Source organism: Erythrolamprus reginae, chromosome Z (assembly GCF_031021105.1).
Source record: "Erythrolamprus reginae isolate rEryReg1 chromosome Z, rEryReg1.hap1, whole genome shotgun sequence".
NCBI lineage: Eukaryota > Metazoa > Chordata > Lepidosauria > Squamata > Dipsadidae > Erythrolamprus > Erythrolamprus reginae.
Genome location: NC_091963.1, coordinates 148,103,092 through 148,123,740, shown reverse-complemented (window position 1 = coordinate 148,123,740; position 20,649 = coordinate 148,103,092). Strand labels below are relative to the sequence as shown.

Sequence of the window (20,649 nt, the reverse complement as noted above, 5' to 3'; positions counted from 1 at the left end):
AATATACAAATCTCAGACTTCAGAGAAAGCTAACTGGATTTCCTAGCTGAAGGACCCGAATTAGACGTTCCACTCAGCACATTTAAAAGATCTGTTTATTTCAAGAAGATTGAGTTGATCGGGGAAGGGAAAATAAAAGATCCAGGAAGTGATCTCCCATTCACTTTGCCCCTGATCGCTGGCTGAACCGTTCAATAGATCATTCCTTTGTTTTCATCCCGGGGTTTCTTAATCTTGTCAAAATTCTTCAGGACGCCGTCGTAGATCACAGCCTACGAAAAAAGAGTGGAGGGGTTGGTGGTGGTGGGGGGTCGTGAGGGTCCCAAGAAAGTGAATAAGAAAATGAAAAGAGAGAAAAAAACAAGGAGTGAACCTAAAGGTGCTTCGTTTTTCAAGAGGCAGCTGGACTTTGGTTTTGCTTTGAAGAGGTTTCACTTTTCAACTGAGAAGCTTCTTCAAGCTCTAGGGAACGGTGGGGAATGAGTCCGATAAATAATAATATATAAATAATATCAATAAATAGATCAGGGGTGACAAAGTGGATTTCTTTGAGGGCCAGATCAGGACTGTGGTGGAAGGGTGGAAGACAGGATGGATGTCATTTTTGCCCTCTTGTTCACCTGCAGAACTCTGACATGCCAAAAACAGGCCATGTGGGACTCCTGCGCAGCCCATTTTCGGATGGCGAAGGCACTGTGGCTTAGTCCTTTGATATTTACAGGCTGGCCCCACAGGCCAGATTTAAGCAACCTGCAGGCTAGATGCAGGCCTTGAGCTTGACAATTCAAGATAGATAGCTGGTGATAGATAGATAGATAGATAGATAGATAGATAGATAGATAGATAGATAGATAGATAGATAGATAGGCAGGCAGGCAGGCAGGCAGGCAGGCAGGCAGGCAGGCAGGCAGGCAGATGATATATTGATTGATATAGTAGGTAGGTAAATAGGAAGATAGATGATAGATGTAGATAGATAGAGGCAGGTAGGTAGGTAGAAGATAGATATAGATGTGGTAGATGATGGGGAGAGGCACACAGATATAGGTAGGGAGAGATGGTAGACACAGTAGATGAGAAAAGTAGAGAGAAAGATGATAGAAGATGGATAGATACGGTAGATAGATAATAGAGAGGTAGATAGATATAGATATAGGAAATGAGAGGTAGAGAGAGATGATAGAAGATAGATGGATACTGTAGAAAGATGATAGATAGATGGATAGATAAGGTAGATAGATGAGAGAGAAGATGATAGAAGCTATAGATGGATATTGTAGATGGATGGATGGATGGATAGGATAGGATAGATAGATACGGTAGGATAGATGAGAGAGAGGTATAGAGATAGAAGACAGATGGATACTGTAGAAAGATGATAGATAGATGGATAGATAAGGTAGATGAGAGAAGATGATAGAAGCTATAGATGGATATTGTGGATGGATAGGATAGGATAGATATGGTAGATGAGAGAGAGAGGTAGAGATAGAAGACAGATGGATACTGTAGAAAGATGATGGAAGGATGGACGGATGGATGTGAGAGAGAGAGGACTCACATAAATGTTTCTCAATTCGTTGACCATGAATCGGATTTCGGCATATTCTGCTTCATCAATCTCGTGGACCAACTGGCGGTAGTCTCCCTGTTAAGCGGTTGGAGAAGGAACAAACCATGTTTCGAAAGTTAAACCCCATTTGAATTCGGTCCCAGAGAAGCCAAGGTTTTCATGGGAAAGGAGGGAAAACTTACCACGTGGGGACTTTTGGCAGCTTTGGAAACTGCGTCTCCCCGTTCAGAATAATACCTGGAGAAACGGACGAGAAACAGTTTAATCTCGGGGAGTTTAAAGCACATAAATTGTCAGCATGAGAAAAAGTAGTGGAGTCCTGGGTTCAAGTCCTCCCACAACCCCCCCCCCCAATTTTTTTTTTGCCAGTTTGCAAAGCTGCAGATACTCGAGTCAGCCTGCAAATCTAGGCCTCTGTTGTGTCCTTGGGATCCTGACGCAAGAATTAATTGTCTCTTTTGTTGGGCCAGATCTGATTGTTCTATAACCGGATTGCTCTGGGACACGTCCCCGTTTATCATTGCTTGGATCTCAGGGCAAGAGAGTTTTTAGAGCAGGACGGAACAAGGCGTGTTATCTTTGGAGTGACTTGCAAATTTAGGATTTAAAGAAAGGCCCAAGCAAGGAAGTTCAAATATTAAATATTAAAAATGGACTTTTCATGCCTGAAAAATCAGACCGGCAGAGGCAAAAGTATAGTTCTTTTAAATCAGGGCAAAGCTGGGAGTATTTTAGGGTGGGGCTGGGGGGGGGGGTTAGCCTATTGAAAAGGGTCACATTAAATAGGCTTTAAAATTCTACAATCTCAGTCTGCATTGGTTGCTGATCAGTTTCCGGTCACAATTCAAAGTGTTGGTTATGACCTATAAAGCCCTTCATGGCATCGGACCAGAATATCTCCGGGACCGCCTTCTGCCACATGAATCCCAGCGACCAGTTAGGTCCCACAGAATTGGCCTTCTTTGGGTCCTGTCGACTAAACAATGTCGTCTGGTGGGTCCCAGGGGAAGAACCTTCTCTGTGGCGGCCCCGACTCTCTGGAATCAGCTCCCCCAAGAGATTAGAACTGCCCCCACCCTCTTTGCCTTTCATAAGCTCCTTAAAACCCACCGTCTGCCGTCAGGCATGGGGGAATTGAGATATTTCTTCCCCCCAGGCCTATACAATTTATGTATGGTATGTCTGTGTGTATGTCTGGTTTAATAATGGGTTTTTAAAATGTTTTTTAAATTTATTAGATTTGTTGTGAATTGTTCTATTGTTTGTTGTGAGCCGCCCCGAGTCTAAGGAGAAGGGCGGCATACAAATCTAATAGATAGATAGATAGATAGATAGATAGATAGATAGATAGATAGATAGATAGGCAGGCAGGCAGGCAGGCAGGCAGGCAGGCAGGCAGGCAGGCAGGCAGGCAGGCAGGCAGGCAGGCAGGCAGGCAGGCAGGCAGGCAGGCAGGCAGGCAGGCAGACAGACAGACAAACAAACAATCTCCACCTGCCGTACAGGTAAGTCCTTGACTTACGACCGCAATCGAGGTCCAAATTTTCATTGCTAAGCAAGACATTCCTTAAGTTGAATTCTGCCTCACTTTACTGCCCTTCTCTGCCACAGATATTCAGTGATTGGTTGAACCCTGCTTGCACGGTGGCGGGGTTGGTCTAGATGACCTACAAGGTCCCTTCCAACTCTTTTGTTATTCTGAATCCCTGCAATTGTTAAGTTAAGCGACCTGGTTGTTAAAAAATCTGGATTGAATTGACTCGTCCGAAGGTCACCTGAATTGTGACCCTTACCCAGGACACTGCAACCGTTGAAAATATGAGTCCGTTGCCCAAGCGTCCAAATTTTGATCGTGCGAAGGTCATTAAGTGTAAAAAGCGGTCATAATAAACTTTTTTCCCCTCCAGTGCCGTGATTTTGACTGGTCACTAAACAAATCATAGGAGGTAGAGAGGTATCTGTGATCTGGACTACACAAACCACAGCTTTTCAGGATATCAGGCTAGGAATAAAGAGGGCCAGATTTAAACTACTGTTCCTGGGTGAATTTGGGCCCAAAGCTGGCTAGAGGAAAAACAGATGGGAAGGAAGAAGGGAGGAAGGGAGAGAAAGGATGGACGGGGAAGGAAGGAAGGAGAGGAAGGAAGGAAGGAAAGGAAGGAAGGAAGGAGAGGAAGGAAGGAGAGGAAGGAAAGAAGAAGGGAGGGAGAGAAAGGAAGGAAGGGAAGGAAGGAGAGGAAGGAAAGAAGAAGGGAGGAAGGGAGAGAAAGGATGGACGGGGAAGGAAAGAAAGGAAGAAGGGAGGGAGAGAAAGGAAGGAAGGAAAGGAAGGAAGGAGAGGAAGGAAAGAAGAAGGGAGAGAAAGGATGGACGGGGAAGGAAGGAAAGGAAGGAGAGGAAGGAAAGAAGAAGGGAGGGAGAGAAAGGATGGACGGGGAAGGAAGGAAGGAAGGAAGGACATAAGGACAAAATAAAAGCATTAAGAAGAATAAACGATCTGGAAGTGTGAAAGGATTACAGGCAGCCCTTCTCTTAGGATAATTTAGCCATCATCGAAGGTTACAAAAGCGCACAAAACTGACTTATTTATTTATTTATTACTTGGATTTGTATGCCGCCCCTCTCCGAAGACTCGGGGCGGCTCACAACATGTAAAAAGACAAATTGTAAGTAATCAACAATTTAAAATTTTAAAGATTTAAAAAACCCCACAAACTAACAGACTCACACACAAGCATACCATATATAAATTCAACGTGCCCATGTTTCACATTTACAACCATTGCAGCATTTCCCCAGGGTCACCTGATGCAGAATTTAGGTGCTTTGGCAACTGGCCTGTATTTATGACAAATAATAATAATAATAATAATAATAATAATAATAATAATTTATTAGATTTTTATGCCGCCCCTCTCCAAAGACTCGGGGCGGCTCACAACACAATAGCAACACAATATAGATACAAATCTAATGTCAAAAAGTTGAAGAAGAAAAAATTGCAGCATCCTAGATAAAGCAATCGATAGTTTCAATTTTATTTTGTGTTTTTTTGCAAAATCGATGAAGGAAGCCAGATTCACACAACGACCGTCGGAATCATTTAACGAAGAAAAATAAAAAATAAAATAAAATAAAGCCTGCTTCTTGAAGTCACTGCCTTCAGACTTACTTGGAAATACTCGTTTGAAACCCTTCCAGCTTCGTCCGAGATGCAGTCAACAATTCGTACACTTTTTCCTAGAATGGAGAGAAAGAGAGAAGGGGGGGGGGGAATAATTTATTTTATTTATTTATTTATTCATTTGTCCAATACACAAATACATAGGAAGAAAAATAGACATGTAGTAATATATATAAGGGTAAAAGTGAACTTAGAGGAGAGGATATATGAAAGGAAGAGAATATATATGATAAGTGAGAGAAAGGAAAGACAATTGGACGGGACGAAAGGCACACCAGTGCACTTATGTACGCCCCTTACTGGCCTCTTAGGAACATGGAGAAGTCAATCGTGGAGAGTCTAAGGGAGAAATGTTGGGGGTTAGGGGTTGACACAATTGAGTCCGGCAATGAGTTCCACGCTTCGATATAATCGAAGGCCTGCATAAGTGCACCAGTGTGCCTTCCGTCCCCTGTCCAATTGTCTCTCCTTATCTCATTTATCTTTTCTTCCTTTCAAATATGTTCACCTATACTTTTATATCTTTTCTTCTATTCTTTTCTTTACTTATATTATTACATATCTTTCTCTTCAATGTGTATTATGTATTGGACAAAATAAATAAATAAATAAATAAATAAATAATAATAATAATAATAATAATAATAATAATAATAGAATTATAACTATAAGGAAATGCAATGTTTCCCCAGCTCAGCAGCTTTAAGATGGGGGGACTTCAATTCCCAGAATTCCCCAGCCGGCATACCTTCTATATAAAGTCAATTTGTATAGGGTAGCTTGCATTAAAAAATCAATCAATTATAATAAATGTTATTTTTAAGGTTATAAACACAAGCAAGATGGGAAAACACTGATCTAACGTAGGGCCGTCAAACTTGATTTCATGGAGGGCCTGGATCAGGATTTTGATTGTCCTCCAATGGCCAGATGGTTGAAGATGGGTTTTCTAAAAGTGGGAAACGTCAAACTTAAAAACAAATCAATCCACCTGAATACAGTGTTCCCTCGATTTTCACAGGGGATGCGTTCCGAAACCGCCCGCAAAAGTTGAATTTCCGCGAAGTAGAGATGCGGAAGTAAATACACTATTTTTGGCTATGGACAGTATCACAAGCCTTCCCTTAACACTTTAAACACCGAAATTGCAATTTCCCATTCCCTTAGCAATCATTTAGATTATTACTCACCATGTTTATTTATTAAAGTTTATTTAAAAAATATATTTATTAAAGGCAGACAAAAGTTTGGCGATGACATATGATGTCATCGGGTGGGAAAAACCACGGTATAGGAGAAAAAACCCGCAAAGTATTTTTTAATTAATACAGTAATACCTCATGATACGAACTTAATTGGTGCAAGGAGGAGGTTCATAAGAGGAAAGGTTCGTAAGATGAAACATTGTTTCCCATAGGAAACAATGTAAAGTCAATTAATCCGTGCAACCAAAAAACCCCCCGCAAAAAAACGGCTTTCGGCGACTGCTGGGAAGCCACGCGGCTGTTTTAAAAGGTGGCAGCCGGCCTGGGGGGCTTCCCAGCACCCCCCTGAACCCGGGTTCGGGGTTCGGGGGGGTGCTGGGAAGCCCCCCAGGCCGGCTGTCACCTTTTAAAACAGCCGCGCGGCTTCCCAGCTGTCTCCCGAAGCCGAACGCCAAAGCCGAACTTCCGCGTTCGGCTTCGGGAGATAGCTGGGAAGCCGCGCGGCTGTTTTAAAAGGTCGCAGCCGTCCTGGGGGGCTTCCCAGCACCCCCCGAACTAAAACAGCCGCGCGGCTTCCCAGCTGTCTCCCGAAGCCGAACGCCAAAGCCGAACTTCCGCGTTCGGCTTCGGGATACAGCTGGGAAGCCGCGTGGCTGTTTTAAAAGGTTGCAGCCGGCCTGGGGGGCTTCCCAGCCCCCCCCCGAACCGAACCCGGGGTTCAGAAAAATTTTGCCTCTTCTTACGAACTTTGTTCGAGTTACGAACCGGCGTTCGGGAGGCTTCTAGGAAGCCCCGCCGCCCGGCTGTCACCTTTTAAAACAGCCGCGCGGCTTCCCAGCAGTCTCCGAACGCCGGTTCGTAACTCGAAGAAGAGGCAAAATTTTTCTGAACCCCGGGTTCGTATCACGAGTTGTTCGTAAGACGAGGGGTTCGTATCTTGAGGTACCACTGTATTTTTGAAAAACCGTGGTATAGACTTTCCGCAAAGTTCGAACCCGCGAAAATCGAGGGAACACTGTATTTCCGAAACAATGGGATTGGGGATGAGGAAAATCTCACCTGCACGGCCACCCCAAAATTATTCCCGTCTTCGATCCGGGGTACGAGGAGCTGCAGCCAGAGACAAATCTGGAAAAAAGAAGACACAGATCTCAATTAACGCACAACAAAACTCTCTCTGAAAACTTAGCGGAGACAATTTAAGCAGTGAATCCTTGCCATTTCTCACCACATTCAGTTTCTCTTTGGCTCCCTGGATTTCCGGTTTGACGCGGTTCAGCAGGGCGGTGATCTTGTCGTTGTGGCAAACCGGGCCACACGGCGGAGCTGGGGAAGGAGGAGAGACGCTTGAGAGACCAGGATTTGGGTGGGTGGGGGGGCCTAGAGCAAAGACCTCTGGGAAAAACATGGCCGCCAGGGAAGGCCTGCCGTCTTCAGCGATACCGGGACGCCCTCTGATTCACTTCTGTGCAATGACAACAAATCTTGTGTGAAGGTGCTCACGCAAGTGAGACTTTGGCGATTTTCACCGATATTTTTTGCTTCCGCGCATGCGTAAAAATTGGTGGAATCTCGCTCGCATGAGGGTCTTCAAGTGAGATTTCCCTTGCTGCACATGCGCGGAAGGGAAATCTCATGTGGGAGTGTGCGTGTGTGTGTCGGGAGCATGCAGCTGCGCACACTTCCCAAAAATCAGGAAAGGATTCATCAGGAGTCCCGGCAGACGCGGCGAGCTCTTTCATTCTTGCACTGGAGCGGATCCCGACCTCTGCGGACCGGTCACAGATAGCGGGCGGGCCAGTCGCAAACATCAGGTGGGCCGGATGCGGCTCGTGGGCCACCCCTTGCCCAGGTCTGCATCTGTAGACTTCAGGGAAGCTTCCCTGAGACCCGGGAGTGCAAAAAACTCCCCCAATGGGCAAACCAGAAGTTTGGAAAACAGACTTCCGGTTTAGCCTTTGTGCTATTTTTCGCCCTCCGGAGACTTCGTATATGCTGGAATTTTGATCACTCAACCGGGTAGATGCTGCGAGGACTCAGTCACAAGTCACATTTTTTTCCAGTACAGGCAGCCCACCACTGTTCCCTGTAAGCTGCTCAGGGAAAGCGCTCTCGCAGCTCCCTCGCTGACAGAGAGAGAGCAACAGACAGAGCAAGATGGAAAGAGAGAGGGAGAGAGAAAGTAAGAGAAAGAGAGAGAGGTGGGGGGAGAGAGAGAGATAGCAAGAGAGAGAACAAGAGAGATAAAGAAAGCAAGAGAGATAGAAAGAAAGAGTGAGAGAGAAAGAAAACAAGAAAGAGAGAGAGAGAGAGAGAGCAACAGACAGAGCGAGATAGAGAGGGAGAGAGAAAGTGAGAAAAAGAGAGAGAGCAAAAGGGGGAGAAAGAGAGAAATGACTCTTGATTTAAAGCATGTGGTAAAAAGCACCCAAATAATAACAGAGAAAAAAAACCCCAGCTGTGTGTGTGTGTGTGTGTGTGTGTGTGAACTCTTGAACCATTTCCAATAGCCCTCACCTGTTATTGGAAATGGTTCAAGAGTTCACATACACACACACACACACACACAAGGGGGGAGGACACAGGGATGGAAAAAGAGGAGAAGATAGTAATAATAGTAATAGATTTTGGTTTTGTTTTATTATTAATTTCTTTTAATAAAAAAGAAGGGAATTTTTTTTCTTATTTATTTGTTTGTTTGTTTGTTTATTTATACTTCTATGCCGCCCAGTCCCAAAGGGACTCAGACACTATACTTTTCCGCCCACACCAGAAAAAAATTAGAGGGAACATTGCAGTCCACAATTAAAACAGTGCATTTTCTGACTGTTTGAAATTACGGTGGCACCCGGGAAAAGTGACTTAGGACTATTTTTCATACTTATGACTGATGCAGCCTCCCTGGGGTCGTGCAGTCTAAATTCAGACACTTGGCAACTGACTCACATTTATGACGGTCGCAGGGTCCCGGGGTCACACAATCTCCTTTTTGTGACCTTTCGACAAGCAAAGTCCATGCGGAAGAGCCGTATTCCCTTAACCACCAAGCAAACTAACTTGACCACAGCAATTCGCTTAGTGACAGTGTCCAGAAAGGACATAACATGGGGCAACGCTAACTTTTTAAGCAACCAAAATTGGGGGCTCAGTTGTGGTTGTAGGTTCGAGGACTACCTGTAATCAGGTCACTAAATGAATGGTTAAATTGAGGACAGCCTGTAATCTCGGATAATAAAAGTTGGGAATAATAAAAAATTAAAAGGGGAAAAAAAACCAGTTTTGGTTTTGGAAAGTTGCACAGACAGATCATGTTAATCAAGCAGGGACTTTTAAAATCATGGTGCAACGCTAAATTGCATCCCCACCCTAGCCCAGAGGCCTCTTCCCGCCTCCCTAAATCCTCTGCAATTTAGCTGCTCACCCAAGCAAGGAACTGGGCTGCTTAGGTCTAGTCTTGATCCTATCATTTCATGGGATTGCCTTAGTTTAAAAAAAGATTCAAAAGTCTACAGACGTGTTTTTCTAAGCTTGGCCCCTTTAAGAAGGATGGACTTCAACTCCCAGAATTCCCCAGTCAGCACGGGAGATAGCGACCTCAACCAATAAGTTGGTGGAACTTCAATTCCCAGAATCCTACGCTGGCTGCGGATTTCTGGGAGTTGAAGTTCACCCAATTTAAAGGAGCCAAGCTTGAAAAACACTTGTAGAAAAATGGTTTTTCAAGCCGGGCCACTTTAAAGTGTGTGGAGTACAATTTTAACACACAAGGGACAGTTGCGACCCCCATCTTGCCTTTTTTGACCTTTGACACCATTAATTCTCCGGCTTGAAGTAGCCAAACAATCTCCCTTTCCCCCAAAAAATGTACCTTTGTCTTCGTCCTCCTTTTTAGCAGTCTTCTCTTCCTTTTTCTCCTCCTTTTCCTTCTCTTCTTTCTGCAGGGAGGGAGGAAGAAAGGAAACAGTATGGTGAGGAGGGAGGGAGAGAATGAAGGAAAGAAGGAAGAGAAGGGAGGGAGGGAAGTAAGAGAGAGGGAGGGAAGGAAGGAAGATGAGCGGAGGGAGGGAATGAAGGAAAGAAGGAAAAGAAGGGAGGGAGGGAAGAAAGTAAGAGAGGGAGGGAAGGAAGGAAGATGAAGCCTTTCAAAGTGTTGGTTATGACCTATAAAGCCTTTCATGGCATCGGACCAGAATATCTCGGGGACCGCTTTCTGCCGCACGAATCCCAGCAACCGGTTAGGTCCCAAAGAGTTGGCCTTCTCTGGGTCCCGTCAACTAAACAACGTTGTTTGGCAGGACCCAGGGGAAGAGCCTTCTCTGTGGCGGCCCCAACCCTCTGGAACCAGCTCCCCCCAGAGATTAGAACTGCCCCCACCCTCCTTGCCTTTCGTAAACTCCTTAAAACCCACCTCTGCCGTCAGGCATGGGGGAATTGAAACATCTCCCCCGGGCCTATACAGTTTAGGCATGGTATGTTTGTGTGTATGTTTGCTTTTTAATAAGGTTTTTTTAGTGATTTTAAATTATTAGATTTGTTGTACATTGTTTTGTTGTTGTTGTGAGCCGCCCCGAGTCTGCAGAAATAATAATAATAATAATTCACTTAACAACTGCAGCAATGTTAGGTTAGGTTAGGTCCCACAGAGTTGGCCTTCTCCAGGTCCCGTCGACTAAACAATGTTGTCTGGCGGGACTCAGGGGAAGAGCCTTCTCTGTGGTGGCCCTGACCCTCTGGAACCAGCTCCCCCCGGAGATTAGAACTGCCCCCACCCTCCCTGTCTTTCGTAAACTACTCATTATACTGCCAGGCATGGGGGAGTTGAGACACCTTTCCCCCAGGCTTTTTTTAATACTTTTTTTTATGTTTGGTATGAATGTGCTGTTTGGTTTTTTAAAATAATGATAGGGTTTTATATGTTTTTTAATATTAGATTTGTTCCACTGCTATATTGTTTTTATTACTGTTGTGAGCCGCCCCGAGTCTTCGGAGAGGGGCAGCATACAAATCTAATAAATAAATAAATAAATAAAATTCACTTAACGACAGTGGCAAGGAAAAGTCTGTAAAATGAGGCAAACCTCTTCCTTCACGGCTGTTTTATTTAGCAACATGCATTTGGGCTCAAGGGTGGTCGTAAGTCGAGGACTACCTGCATTTTAACCCCGTGAAAATTAATGGACAGGCCTGCTAGAGATTAAAATGCCTTTTGTCACACTCAAAAAAAGGACTGACAGGGCAAAATTAGGGCGTGGAAGATTTAAGACATCCCGCAGCCGTTTCCCAATGTGGATTTAAATGAAAACCTCAAGCGTTACTTAAACCATGAAGTTGTGCCAAGAAATTCTCTTTATCCTTCTGGGCAGAGGAGAAGATTAAATTAAACTAAACCAGGGCGGAATTGTAGAAGAGGATCAACTTCTATTCTTGGGCTGGTTGAATCCCAGTTTTTTGGGGAGGAAATTCAACCTCCTCTTTTTTCTTTTTCTTGTAATTTTGGCTGGGTCTCCTGGGGTCTCTTGGGAAGGGGCAAAAGAAAATAGATCACCCTTCCTTGCAAGGATCTCCGGAGAGGATCTAGGATAAGAATCAGCCTTTCTTTCAAGGATGCAAGTAGGATGCTTGGCTGCATAGCTGGAGGTACAACAAGCAGGAAGAGGGAGATTATGATCCCACTATATAGAGCGCTGGTGAGACCCCATTTGGAATACTGTGTTCAGTTCTGGAGACCTCACCTACAAAAAGATATTGACAAAATTGAACGGGTCCAAAGACGGGCTACAAGAATGGTGGAAGGTCTTAAGCATAAAACGTATCAGGAAAGACTTAATGAACTGAATTTGTATAGTCTGGAGGACAGAAGGAAAAGGGGGGACATGATCGAAACATTTAAATATATTAAAGGGTTAAATAAGGTCCAGGAGAGAAGTGTTTTTAATAGGAATGGGAACACAAGAACAAGGTGACACAATCTGAAATTAGTTGGGGGAAAGATCAAAAGCAACGTGAGAAAATATTATTTGACTGAAAGAGTAGTAGATCCTTGGAACAAACTTCCAGTAGACGTGGTTGGTAAATCCACAGTAACTGAATTTAAACATGCCTGGGATAAACATAGATCCATCCTAAGATAAAATACAGAAAAAAGTATAAGGGCAGACTAGATGGACCATAAGGTCTTTTTCTGCCGTCAGTCTTCTATGTTTCTATTCAAGGTTTTAGAATCTACAGTATTGACTTTTGGGGATGTGAATCTATCTTTCTAGGTCAGGATGAAGGAAGTTTAAAACAGTGTTTTGTCCCTTTAAGATGGATGGACTTCAACTCCCAGAATTCCCTAGTCATGCTTTAATATGCATGGACTTCAACCCCCAGAATTCTCCAGTCAGCATGCTTCAAGTTGAATGGCCTTCAACTCCCCAAATTCCTCAGCCAACGTGCTTTAAAGATGTGTGGACTTTTAATTCCCAGAATGCTCTAGTCAGCCACACTGGCTGGGGAATTCTGGGAGTTGAAGTCCATTCCTCTTCAAGTTGAGACAAATCTGCAATATGACCTCTCTGCTTGCTCACAGACTTGCCAAAATAGCAATTTTAAACACACACACACACACACACCCCAAAAGGACTTTTTGGCAACGTAACGTCCAAACAAATCAGGATGAAGACGAATAACTAACCCTCATCTGGTTGGCAAGCAATTTGAGTCAACAAGATTTGCCAGAGAGGATTGTGGAAAGTGAAGCCATGTTTTTTACCAAACGAAAACATCAGGCCGAAACTGGAACCTTGCGGCCTATCACGCAATTGTGGGTCCTTGCTTACCTCCCGCTGTTTGCGACGTTCCTCGTCCTTTTTGGGATCCGGTACGGGAATATCTAATTCGGCACGGAGCGAAACTAGATCTGTCACATTCAATTCAGGGGCCTGAAAGAGACAACAGAGGAATTGAAGGCTCCCGCGTTTATGTTCCAAGCATAACTGAAGCCCATCAATTATTTCACTAACTGAATCAGAAATAGCTCCAGACAGCAAAAGATTTTTAAATTTATTTTTAAATTTAAATAAGAAATTTATATTTATTTTGCTGTGATGATGGGTTTCTCCCTTTTTTTTGTGGGAGCTGGATAATTTTTTAAATTTTAATCGCTATTTCTCACACAGCCCACATGAATGACAGGCCTGACAGAAAAAAAACAGGCAGTCCCTGATTTACAACGGCTTGTTTTAGTGACCGTTCAAAGTTACCGCGGCGATGAAATGCACAACATACAATAGTTTTCCCCACTTTATGACTGTCCAACGTCCCCGTGGTCACACAATCGACCGGTTCATGACAGTTGTGATGTGCGATCCCCTTTCGCAACTGTCTTGAGGAGAAAAAGTCGTTGAAGCCTTTGGATTCTCTTAACCACTGTGTGGCTAACTGTTACACTGATTCACTTAACAACTGCTGGAAGAATGGTTGTAAAATGGGGCAAAGCTCATCTTGTTTAGTGGCAGACATTTTGGGCTCGATTGTGGTCATAATTCGAACACTACATATCTGTACATGTAATTATACATTTTGAGGAGCGTTGTTTTTTTAATAAACCAATTCTATCCACAAACCCTTTTCAACGCCCCTATAATTCATTTATTTTTAATTTTCATTTTACATCTGCCCGAAGGCGGCCTTACCTTCAGAAAATTACTGAGTTCTACCACTTTCTCAGGGAATCGTCTGGCAACAAGCTCTTCGGCCTCAAAGGAAATATTAAAAGTTGGAATGAATTTTTAAATATTTGCCGATGTAAAGAAAAAAAAGGTTTGGGACCACCTAATGTGGTCTTTAAATAAATTTAAAAAAAAACATTTTACTTGAAAAAAAATTCAAAATATTTTAACATGAAATGAAAAACATTTTACAGCAAATTAAGTGAAAAATGTTTCGACAGGGATAGAAATTCAAAACACTTCACACAGTGAAACAAAAAACATTTCGCACTCAATGAAAAAATAATAACTTTTTAGAGGAAAAATAATTCAAAATAATTTACCTGAAACGAAAAACATTTTAACACGAAATGAAACGAAAAACATTTTACAGTAAATGTTTTGTCAAAAACATTTGACAATAAATGAACTTCAAAACATTTTACAGTAAGTTAACTTCAAAACATTTTACATTAAATGAAATGTAATTACAATATTTTACTGGGCTAAGAAGTTTGGGGCCGATAGGGATAACCTACATCTGCAATCATTAAATATTAATATAGTTTGTCTGTCACCCAGTCAGCCAGATGTTCAGAAAATATTATTATTATTATTATTACTATTATTTTTGGTGAAATATAAATTGCCAGTCTTCCTAATTTCGGGCCTAATCTGAGGGGAGTTGGGCAGCTTATAAATTTCATAAATTAAATTAAATTAATTTTTTCATCTGAATGGGACTGTGGACGATGGGCTATTTATTTGTATATTTTCTCGTTTATTCAATTTCTATATATTTGGGCTGGGGATGGAGGGGGCACGGAAGAGGTCATTAGAGGACGCGCCGTAATGGAATGTTGTTGTCCCTCAATATTTGGGGGGGGGGGGGGTTTGAAACCGTACCCCACCCCATATGTCTCACCTGGACGCAAAGTTTCTCCTTGAAGGCATTCACCTGGGAAAGAGAAAGAGAAAGAAGGATTGGGAAAGAATTAGGGGAAAACTCGGAAGTTCTCCGCCGCAGCAGCTGGCGCAGAAGACGAGGACTCCGGGCGCTTGGCCAGGCGCTGAGGACACCCGATCCCCCTCTACACCTGTTGGACTTCTCGCTCCATGGGGCCGTTTGACAGGAGGACAGGGTGGGTTGCCAAGGTAGCCCCTCCCTGCCTGCCTGAATGCTTCCAAAGGGGGTGAGACCTTGGTCTGAGTCACAACCCCCACATTTAAGCATCCCCCCCCTCTTCATTTAGGCCCCGCGGTGATCCAACAGGTGAAGCGTTCTTTATCTACCGCACCACCACCTCTTCCTTCTCCCCCATCCCAAAACACTCCCCTGATCTGGGCATCCCGCTCTGATGTCTTTGCCCCCACCTTGCTCCCCCATTTTCCACTCTAAGCAGGCTGCTCCAAATAATTCAACAGGTGAAGCTTTTCTCTCCTCAAATTCCTCCCTTCCCCCTCCCCCTTCTCCCAGATCCAGCTCTGACATTGCTCTGCCCACCAATCCAAGCCCCCACCCCACCCCCCCTTTAATCCATTCTGCCTGGTTGCTTGGAGCAATCCAACAGGTGCAGCTTTCTCTCCACCCCACCCCTCACTCCATTTTAGCAGGTCCCCTCCCTGCCTGCTGGGGGCAATCCAACCGGTGCAGCTTTCTCTCTCATCCCCACCCCTCCTCTATTTTAGGGGACCCTCCCTGCCCACTAGGCCCAATCCAACAGGTGAAGTTTTCTCTTCCCCTTTCCTCTATTTTACCCTCCCTGCCTGCTTGGAGCAATCCAACAGGTGAAGCTTTCTTCTCCCACCCCCTCCTCTATTTTAGCAGCCCCCCTCCCTGCCTGTTGGAGGCAATCCAACAGATGACACTTTCTCTTTCCCCCTCCTCTATTTTAGCAGACCCCCTCCCTGCCTGTTGGAGGCAATCCAACAGGTGAAGCATCCTCCCCCCCTCCCACCCTAACAGCCCCCCCAAAGGGCAACACTGGACAGGATCCCGTCGGGGTTATTGGGAGGTGGGGGCACGGAAAGCCCCTATGGCAGGGCGGCCTCTAGGCGGAAGTCCAACAGGGCAAGCCGCTCCCACGCGGTTTGGCAAGAGGACGCGGCACCCATTCACACACAGACACACAGCAGTTTTACCTGCGCCTCGCAGGCAGGGGAGATCTCCAGGGTGGCCATGGGGGAGGTTTTTCGGTGCACGTCCGAAGGGCTGACCCGAGTTCGGAGAGGCTTGCAAAGGCGGAGCAGCGAACCCCCGAAATCAGGGAAGCGATCGAAGCGAAAACGAAAGAGAAGCGAGCAGGCGAGGAAGAGAAACCGGGCAGGGCTTCCCGGCCCTGGGAAGGCGGGGTCGGGCGGGGGTGTGCAGCCCGGCATCCAACCGGTGCAGCCCGACGCTGAGTTCTACCCGCCCGCTGCAAGAAATGCACCTGGGGGAGGGGGGGCTTTGCATGCGTGCATGCACCGCTTCCCCGCATGCACACACAGTCTTTGCAGAGTTGGGGGGCGGGTGGTCGTCCTTCCCAACGTTTCGCGCACACACGACCCCCTTGCGAGGTAGGCCGGGTTGCTTTAGCAGAAGCTGCTTGGGATCTTCCGGGTTTTGCCAAGCAATGAAGAAATAAAGGAAAGGAGGGAGGGGGGGCATGCTGGAGACCCCGGGAGGAAGAGGTGGGGGAGGAGAAGGAGGAAAAGAAGAGGAGGAGGAGGAAGAAAAAGAAGCAGAGGAGGAAGGGGGAGGAAAAGAGCAGGAGGAGGAGAAGAAAAAGAGGAGGAGGAGGAGAAAGAAAAAGAAGAAGAAAGAGGAAGAAGAGGAGGAGAAAGAGAAGTCCCTTAGACCAGTGTTTCCCAACCTTGGCAACTTGAAGATATCTGGACTTCAACTCCCAGAGTTCGTGGCTGGGGAACTCTGGGAGTTGAAGTCCAGATATCTTCAGGTTGCCAAGGTTGGGAAACACTGCCTTAGACCAGTGTTTTTCAACCAGTGTGCCGCGAGACATGGTCATGTGTGCCGCGAAGCTCAGAGAGAGAAAGAAAACAAGAGGGAAAGAAAGAGAGAGAGAAAGAGAGAAAGAAAGAGCAAGAGAGAAAGAAAGAAAGCAAGAGAGAGAGAGAGAGAAAGAGGGAGGGAAGGTGGGAGAGAGAAAGACATAGAGGGAGGTAGGGAGGGAGAGAGAAAGAGAGCAAAAAAGAGGAAAGAAGGAAGAGAGAAAGAAAGAGGGATGGAGAGAGAAAAAAGAGGAAGGGAGAGAAAGAGGGAGGGAGAGAGAAATAGAGCGAAACGGAGGAAGAGAGAGAGAGAATTTTTTTGTCCAAACTTTTTTTAGCCCCCCCCCCACCACTCAATGTGCCCCATGGTTTTTGTAAATGTAAAAAATGTGCCGCAGCTCAAAAAAGGTTGAAAATCACTGCCTTAGACTATCCACCATTGACCTCACCAGATTCCTTAGAGGTCAGTAAGGGATGAATATAAGTGCACTAGTGTGCCTTCCGTCCCCTGTCCAATTGTCTCTCCTATATTTTATATATCTTTTCTCCCATTCATCTATCCTTTCCTCTGTTCTTCATTGATGTATTCTATTCTCATATCTTTTCTTCTATCCTTTCCCTGATGTTTACTACTACATGTTTTTATTCGCTTTAATTTTCAATTTGTATTGGACAGAATAAATTAATAAGTGTTGTTCTGCCCTAGTTGTGTCCTGTCACCGCGAGCTTCGGGTTTATTTGCATGGCGTTTTTTTCCCCGGTTAGGGTGAACCCACTCTCTCTCTCTGTTCCCTGAAGAATTTTCTCAGCTCTTTGGGCCGTTTTGAAAAACCGGTTGGACTTCAGTGCCCAGAATTCCTAAGGCAAGCCTTGAAGTCAGCTTAAGGAATTCTGGGCATTCCATTCCATGGGATCTTAAAAGTGGGAGAAATATTGGATATCGATAGACATAGAATAAATAGATAGGCAGATAGGCATAAATAGACAGATAAGAAACAGAAAGAAAGAAAAAAGGAAGGAAAAGAGAAAGAAAGAAAGAAGGAAGGAAAGAAAGAAGGAAAGAAAGAAGGAAAGAAAGAAAGAAGGAAAGAAAGAAGGAAGGGAAGAAAGAAGGGAAGAAAGAAAGAAGGGAAGAAAGAAAGAAGGAAAGAGAAAGAAAGAAGGAAGGGAAGAAAGAAGGGAAGAAAGAAAGAAGGAAAGAGAAAGAAAGAAGGAAAGAAAGAAGGAAAGAAAGAAAGAAAGAAGGAAGGGAAGAAAGAAGGGAAGAAAGAAAGAAGGGAAGAAAGAAAGAAGGAAAGAGAAAGAAAGAAGGAAAGAAAGAAGGAAGGGAAGAAAGAAAGAAGGAAAGAGAAAGAAAGAAGGAAAGAAAGAAGGAAAGAAAGAAGGAAAGAAAGAAAGAAGGAAGGGAAGAAAGAAGGGAAGAAAGAAAGAAGGGAAGAAAGAAAGAAGGAAAGAGAAAGAAAGAAGGAAAAAAGAGAAAGAAAGAAGGAAAGAAAGAAGGAAAGAGAAAGAAGGAAAGAAAGAAGGAAAGAAAGAAAGAAAGAAAGAAAGAAAGAAAGGAGCTTGAGATAGATAGACCAATAGAATTAAATTTCTGTCTGTCTCTGCCAAGAATATCATAAGGAAATGCAGAAAAATCTTCAATTGGGCTTGTTCCCAATGCATTTTGTCCCAATTCCTTACCCAGCTCAGCACCAAGCTGGGAAAAAAATATTCCTCACCTATTGTGACATCTTTTCTTCCTCCCCCCATTCTCCTCGCCACCATTGCCAATATTCTAGCTCAGTGTTTTTCAACCCTGCCTCCCTTTAAGACCGGTGGACTTCAACTCCCAGAATTCCCCAGTTCTCCAACCTTTCCCCCCCCCACTTCCAGCTCTAGAATTCTGGGAGTTGAAGTCCCTCTGTTTTAAAGCAATCCAGGTTGAGCAGCAATGTTCTAGGGACAGCTGTAAAAAGTTCCCTAATTACTGAAATAATAATAGTTTTTATTGTTGTGGTCTTTGATTCATTAAACATTTTAAAATGCTCACTTGGCTGTGTTTCATGTTTAATGAACAAGAGAGATAATAATGATAATGATAATAATAATAATAATAATAATAATAATAATAATAATAATAATAATAATAATTTATTAGATTTGTATGCTGTCCCTCTCCGAAGACTGATAATCATAAGACCGGTAATAGTAATAATCCATTTTAAGAAGAAACTTGATTGATATTTAGGACATTGGCAGCAACTTGTATCAAAGTAGAATACAGTATAATTCTTTATTGGCCAAGTGTGATTTCAGTGTACATAAAAGACAATACACATTTGTCAAGAATCATGAAGTACAACACTTAATGATTGTCCTAGGGTTCAACCATTAGCACCATTCAATGGTATTTATGATACATTTTTAAATGTTCAGTTGACTGAGTTTCACGTTATGAATTCACAATGAATTAGATAATAATAATAATATATAGTAATATATAAAAATATATTATATCTACGGAGAGGGGCGGCATACAAACCTAATAAATAAATAAATAAATAAATAAATACTATTATTATTATATATAATAATATGTAATTAGTTGTTTTTGACAGATAAAAGATGTTTTCCCATGTTTTTTCTCATTAGGAATTCCTGTTGTTTCATTATAGTATTTTATTCACAAAAAACAGTACAGTACTACGCAGCAAACAAGGTTTATATGCTGGATTTCATATCACATCATAAGTCGAACACTTCCCAAGAGTTTAGGATTGTGTGATGTATTTTGCTATGATGCGCGCAGATCCAAGCACGGTGGCCTTTTGCAACTGACAGATTGTGATTTTTGTCAATGTTTATTGTTTTCAAATGCTGGCTGAGGTCTTTTGGCACAGCACCCTGTGTGCCGATTACTAGTGGTTTATGCCAGAGTCGTCGTAGTTCGATTTTAAGATCCTGATATCAGCTAAATTTTTCTTGTTTTTCATCAATTTGACTGTCACCTGGTATGCCGACATCAATGATTCACACTTTTTTCTTTTCCACAATCAATAATAATAATAATAATAATAATAATAACAATGGGGCTACCTTTGAAAAGTGTTCAGAAACTTCAGATCGTGCAGAATGCAGCTGTGAGAGCTATCATGGGCTTTCCTAAATATACCCATGTTACACCAACACTCCACAGTCTGCATTGGTTGCCGATCAGTTTCTGGTCACAATTCAAAGTGTTGGTTATGACCTATAAAGCCCTTCATGGCACCGGACCAGATTATCTCAGGGACCGCCTTCTGCTGCACGAATCCCAGCGACCAGTTAGGTCCCACAGAGTGGGCCTTCTCCGGGTCCTGTCAACCAAACAATGTTGCTTGGCGGGACCCAGAGGAAGAGCCTTCTCTGTGGCGGCCCCGACCCTCTGGAACCAACTCCCCCCAGAGATTAGAATTGCCCCCACCCTCTTTGCCTTTCGTAAGCTTCTTAAAACCCACCTCTGCCGCCAGGCATGGGGGAACTGAGATACTCTTTCCCCCTAGGCCTTTACAATTTTATGCATGGTATGTATGTATGTATGATTGGCTTTTTATATAATAGGTTTTAAACTGTTTTTTAGTATTGGATTTTGTTATTTACTGTTTACTGCTGTTGTTAGCCGCCCCGAGTCTGCGGAGAGGGGCAGCATACAAATCCAATAAATAAATAATAAATAAATAAATAATAATCATAATAATCATAATAATAATCCTTATCATTATTATCGTTTTTATTATTTTATTATTATTGATGCTGGCAACAACCCGTATCAACCATTAGCCCCAGCCTGTGGTATTTGTGACACTTTATAAATGTTCAGTTAACTGAGTTTCATGTTTAATGAAGAAAATAAATTATAATAAAAATAAAAACGCACAGAGAGAGAGACAGAAAGACAGACTCGGGGTTCCGTATCCCATTTTGCGAGCTGGCACAGCAGGGACCTCTTAATTCTTTGGACGCCCCCATAAATCACAAAGAGAC

General features: G+C 43.6%; 1 protein-coding gene across 1 annotated transcript; it reads right to left on the bottom strand.

Annotated features, from left to right (window-relative positions):
* Positions 1 to 77: 77 nt before the first annotated feature.
* On the bottom strand, positions 78 to 16,543 carry PSME1 (proteasome activator subunit 1). Its single transcript, XM_070729702.1, has 11 exons — positions 15,796 to 16,543; positions 14,579 to 14,611; positions 13,639 to 13,701; positions 12,784 to 12,885; positions 9,831 to 9,897; positions 7,191 to 7,288; positions 7,022 to 7,090; positions 4,746 to 4,813; positions 1,756 to 1,810; positions 1,562 to 1,648; positions 78 to 272 (listed from the first exon to the last, which is right to left on the bottom strand). The coding sequence occupies exons 1-11, from the start codon at positions 16,030 to 16,032 to the stop codon at positions 192 to 194; spliced, it is 960 nt and encodes a 319-aa protein (XP_070585803.1). The 5' UTR covers positions 16,033 to 16,543; the 3' UTR covers positions 78 to 191.
* Between the last annotated feature and the right edge of the window lie 4,106 nt (positions 16,544 to 20,649).

Coding starts and splice junctions, on each gene's coding strand:
- PSME1 (XM_070729702.1), bottom strand. CDS start 16,032: ATGCCGGGCTGCACACCCCCGCCCGACCCCGCCTTCCCAGGGCCGGGA. Junction 4,814..7,021: donor ATTTTGGGGTGGCCGTGCAG/GTGAGATTTTCC, acceptor TCTCCATTCTAG/GAAAAAGTGTACGAATTGTT. Junction 273..1,561: donor ACGAATTGAGAAACATTTAT/GTGAGTCCTCTC, acceptor CTTTTTTCGTAG/GCTGTGATCTACGACGGCGT.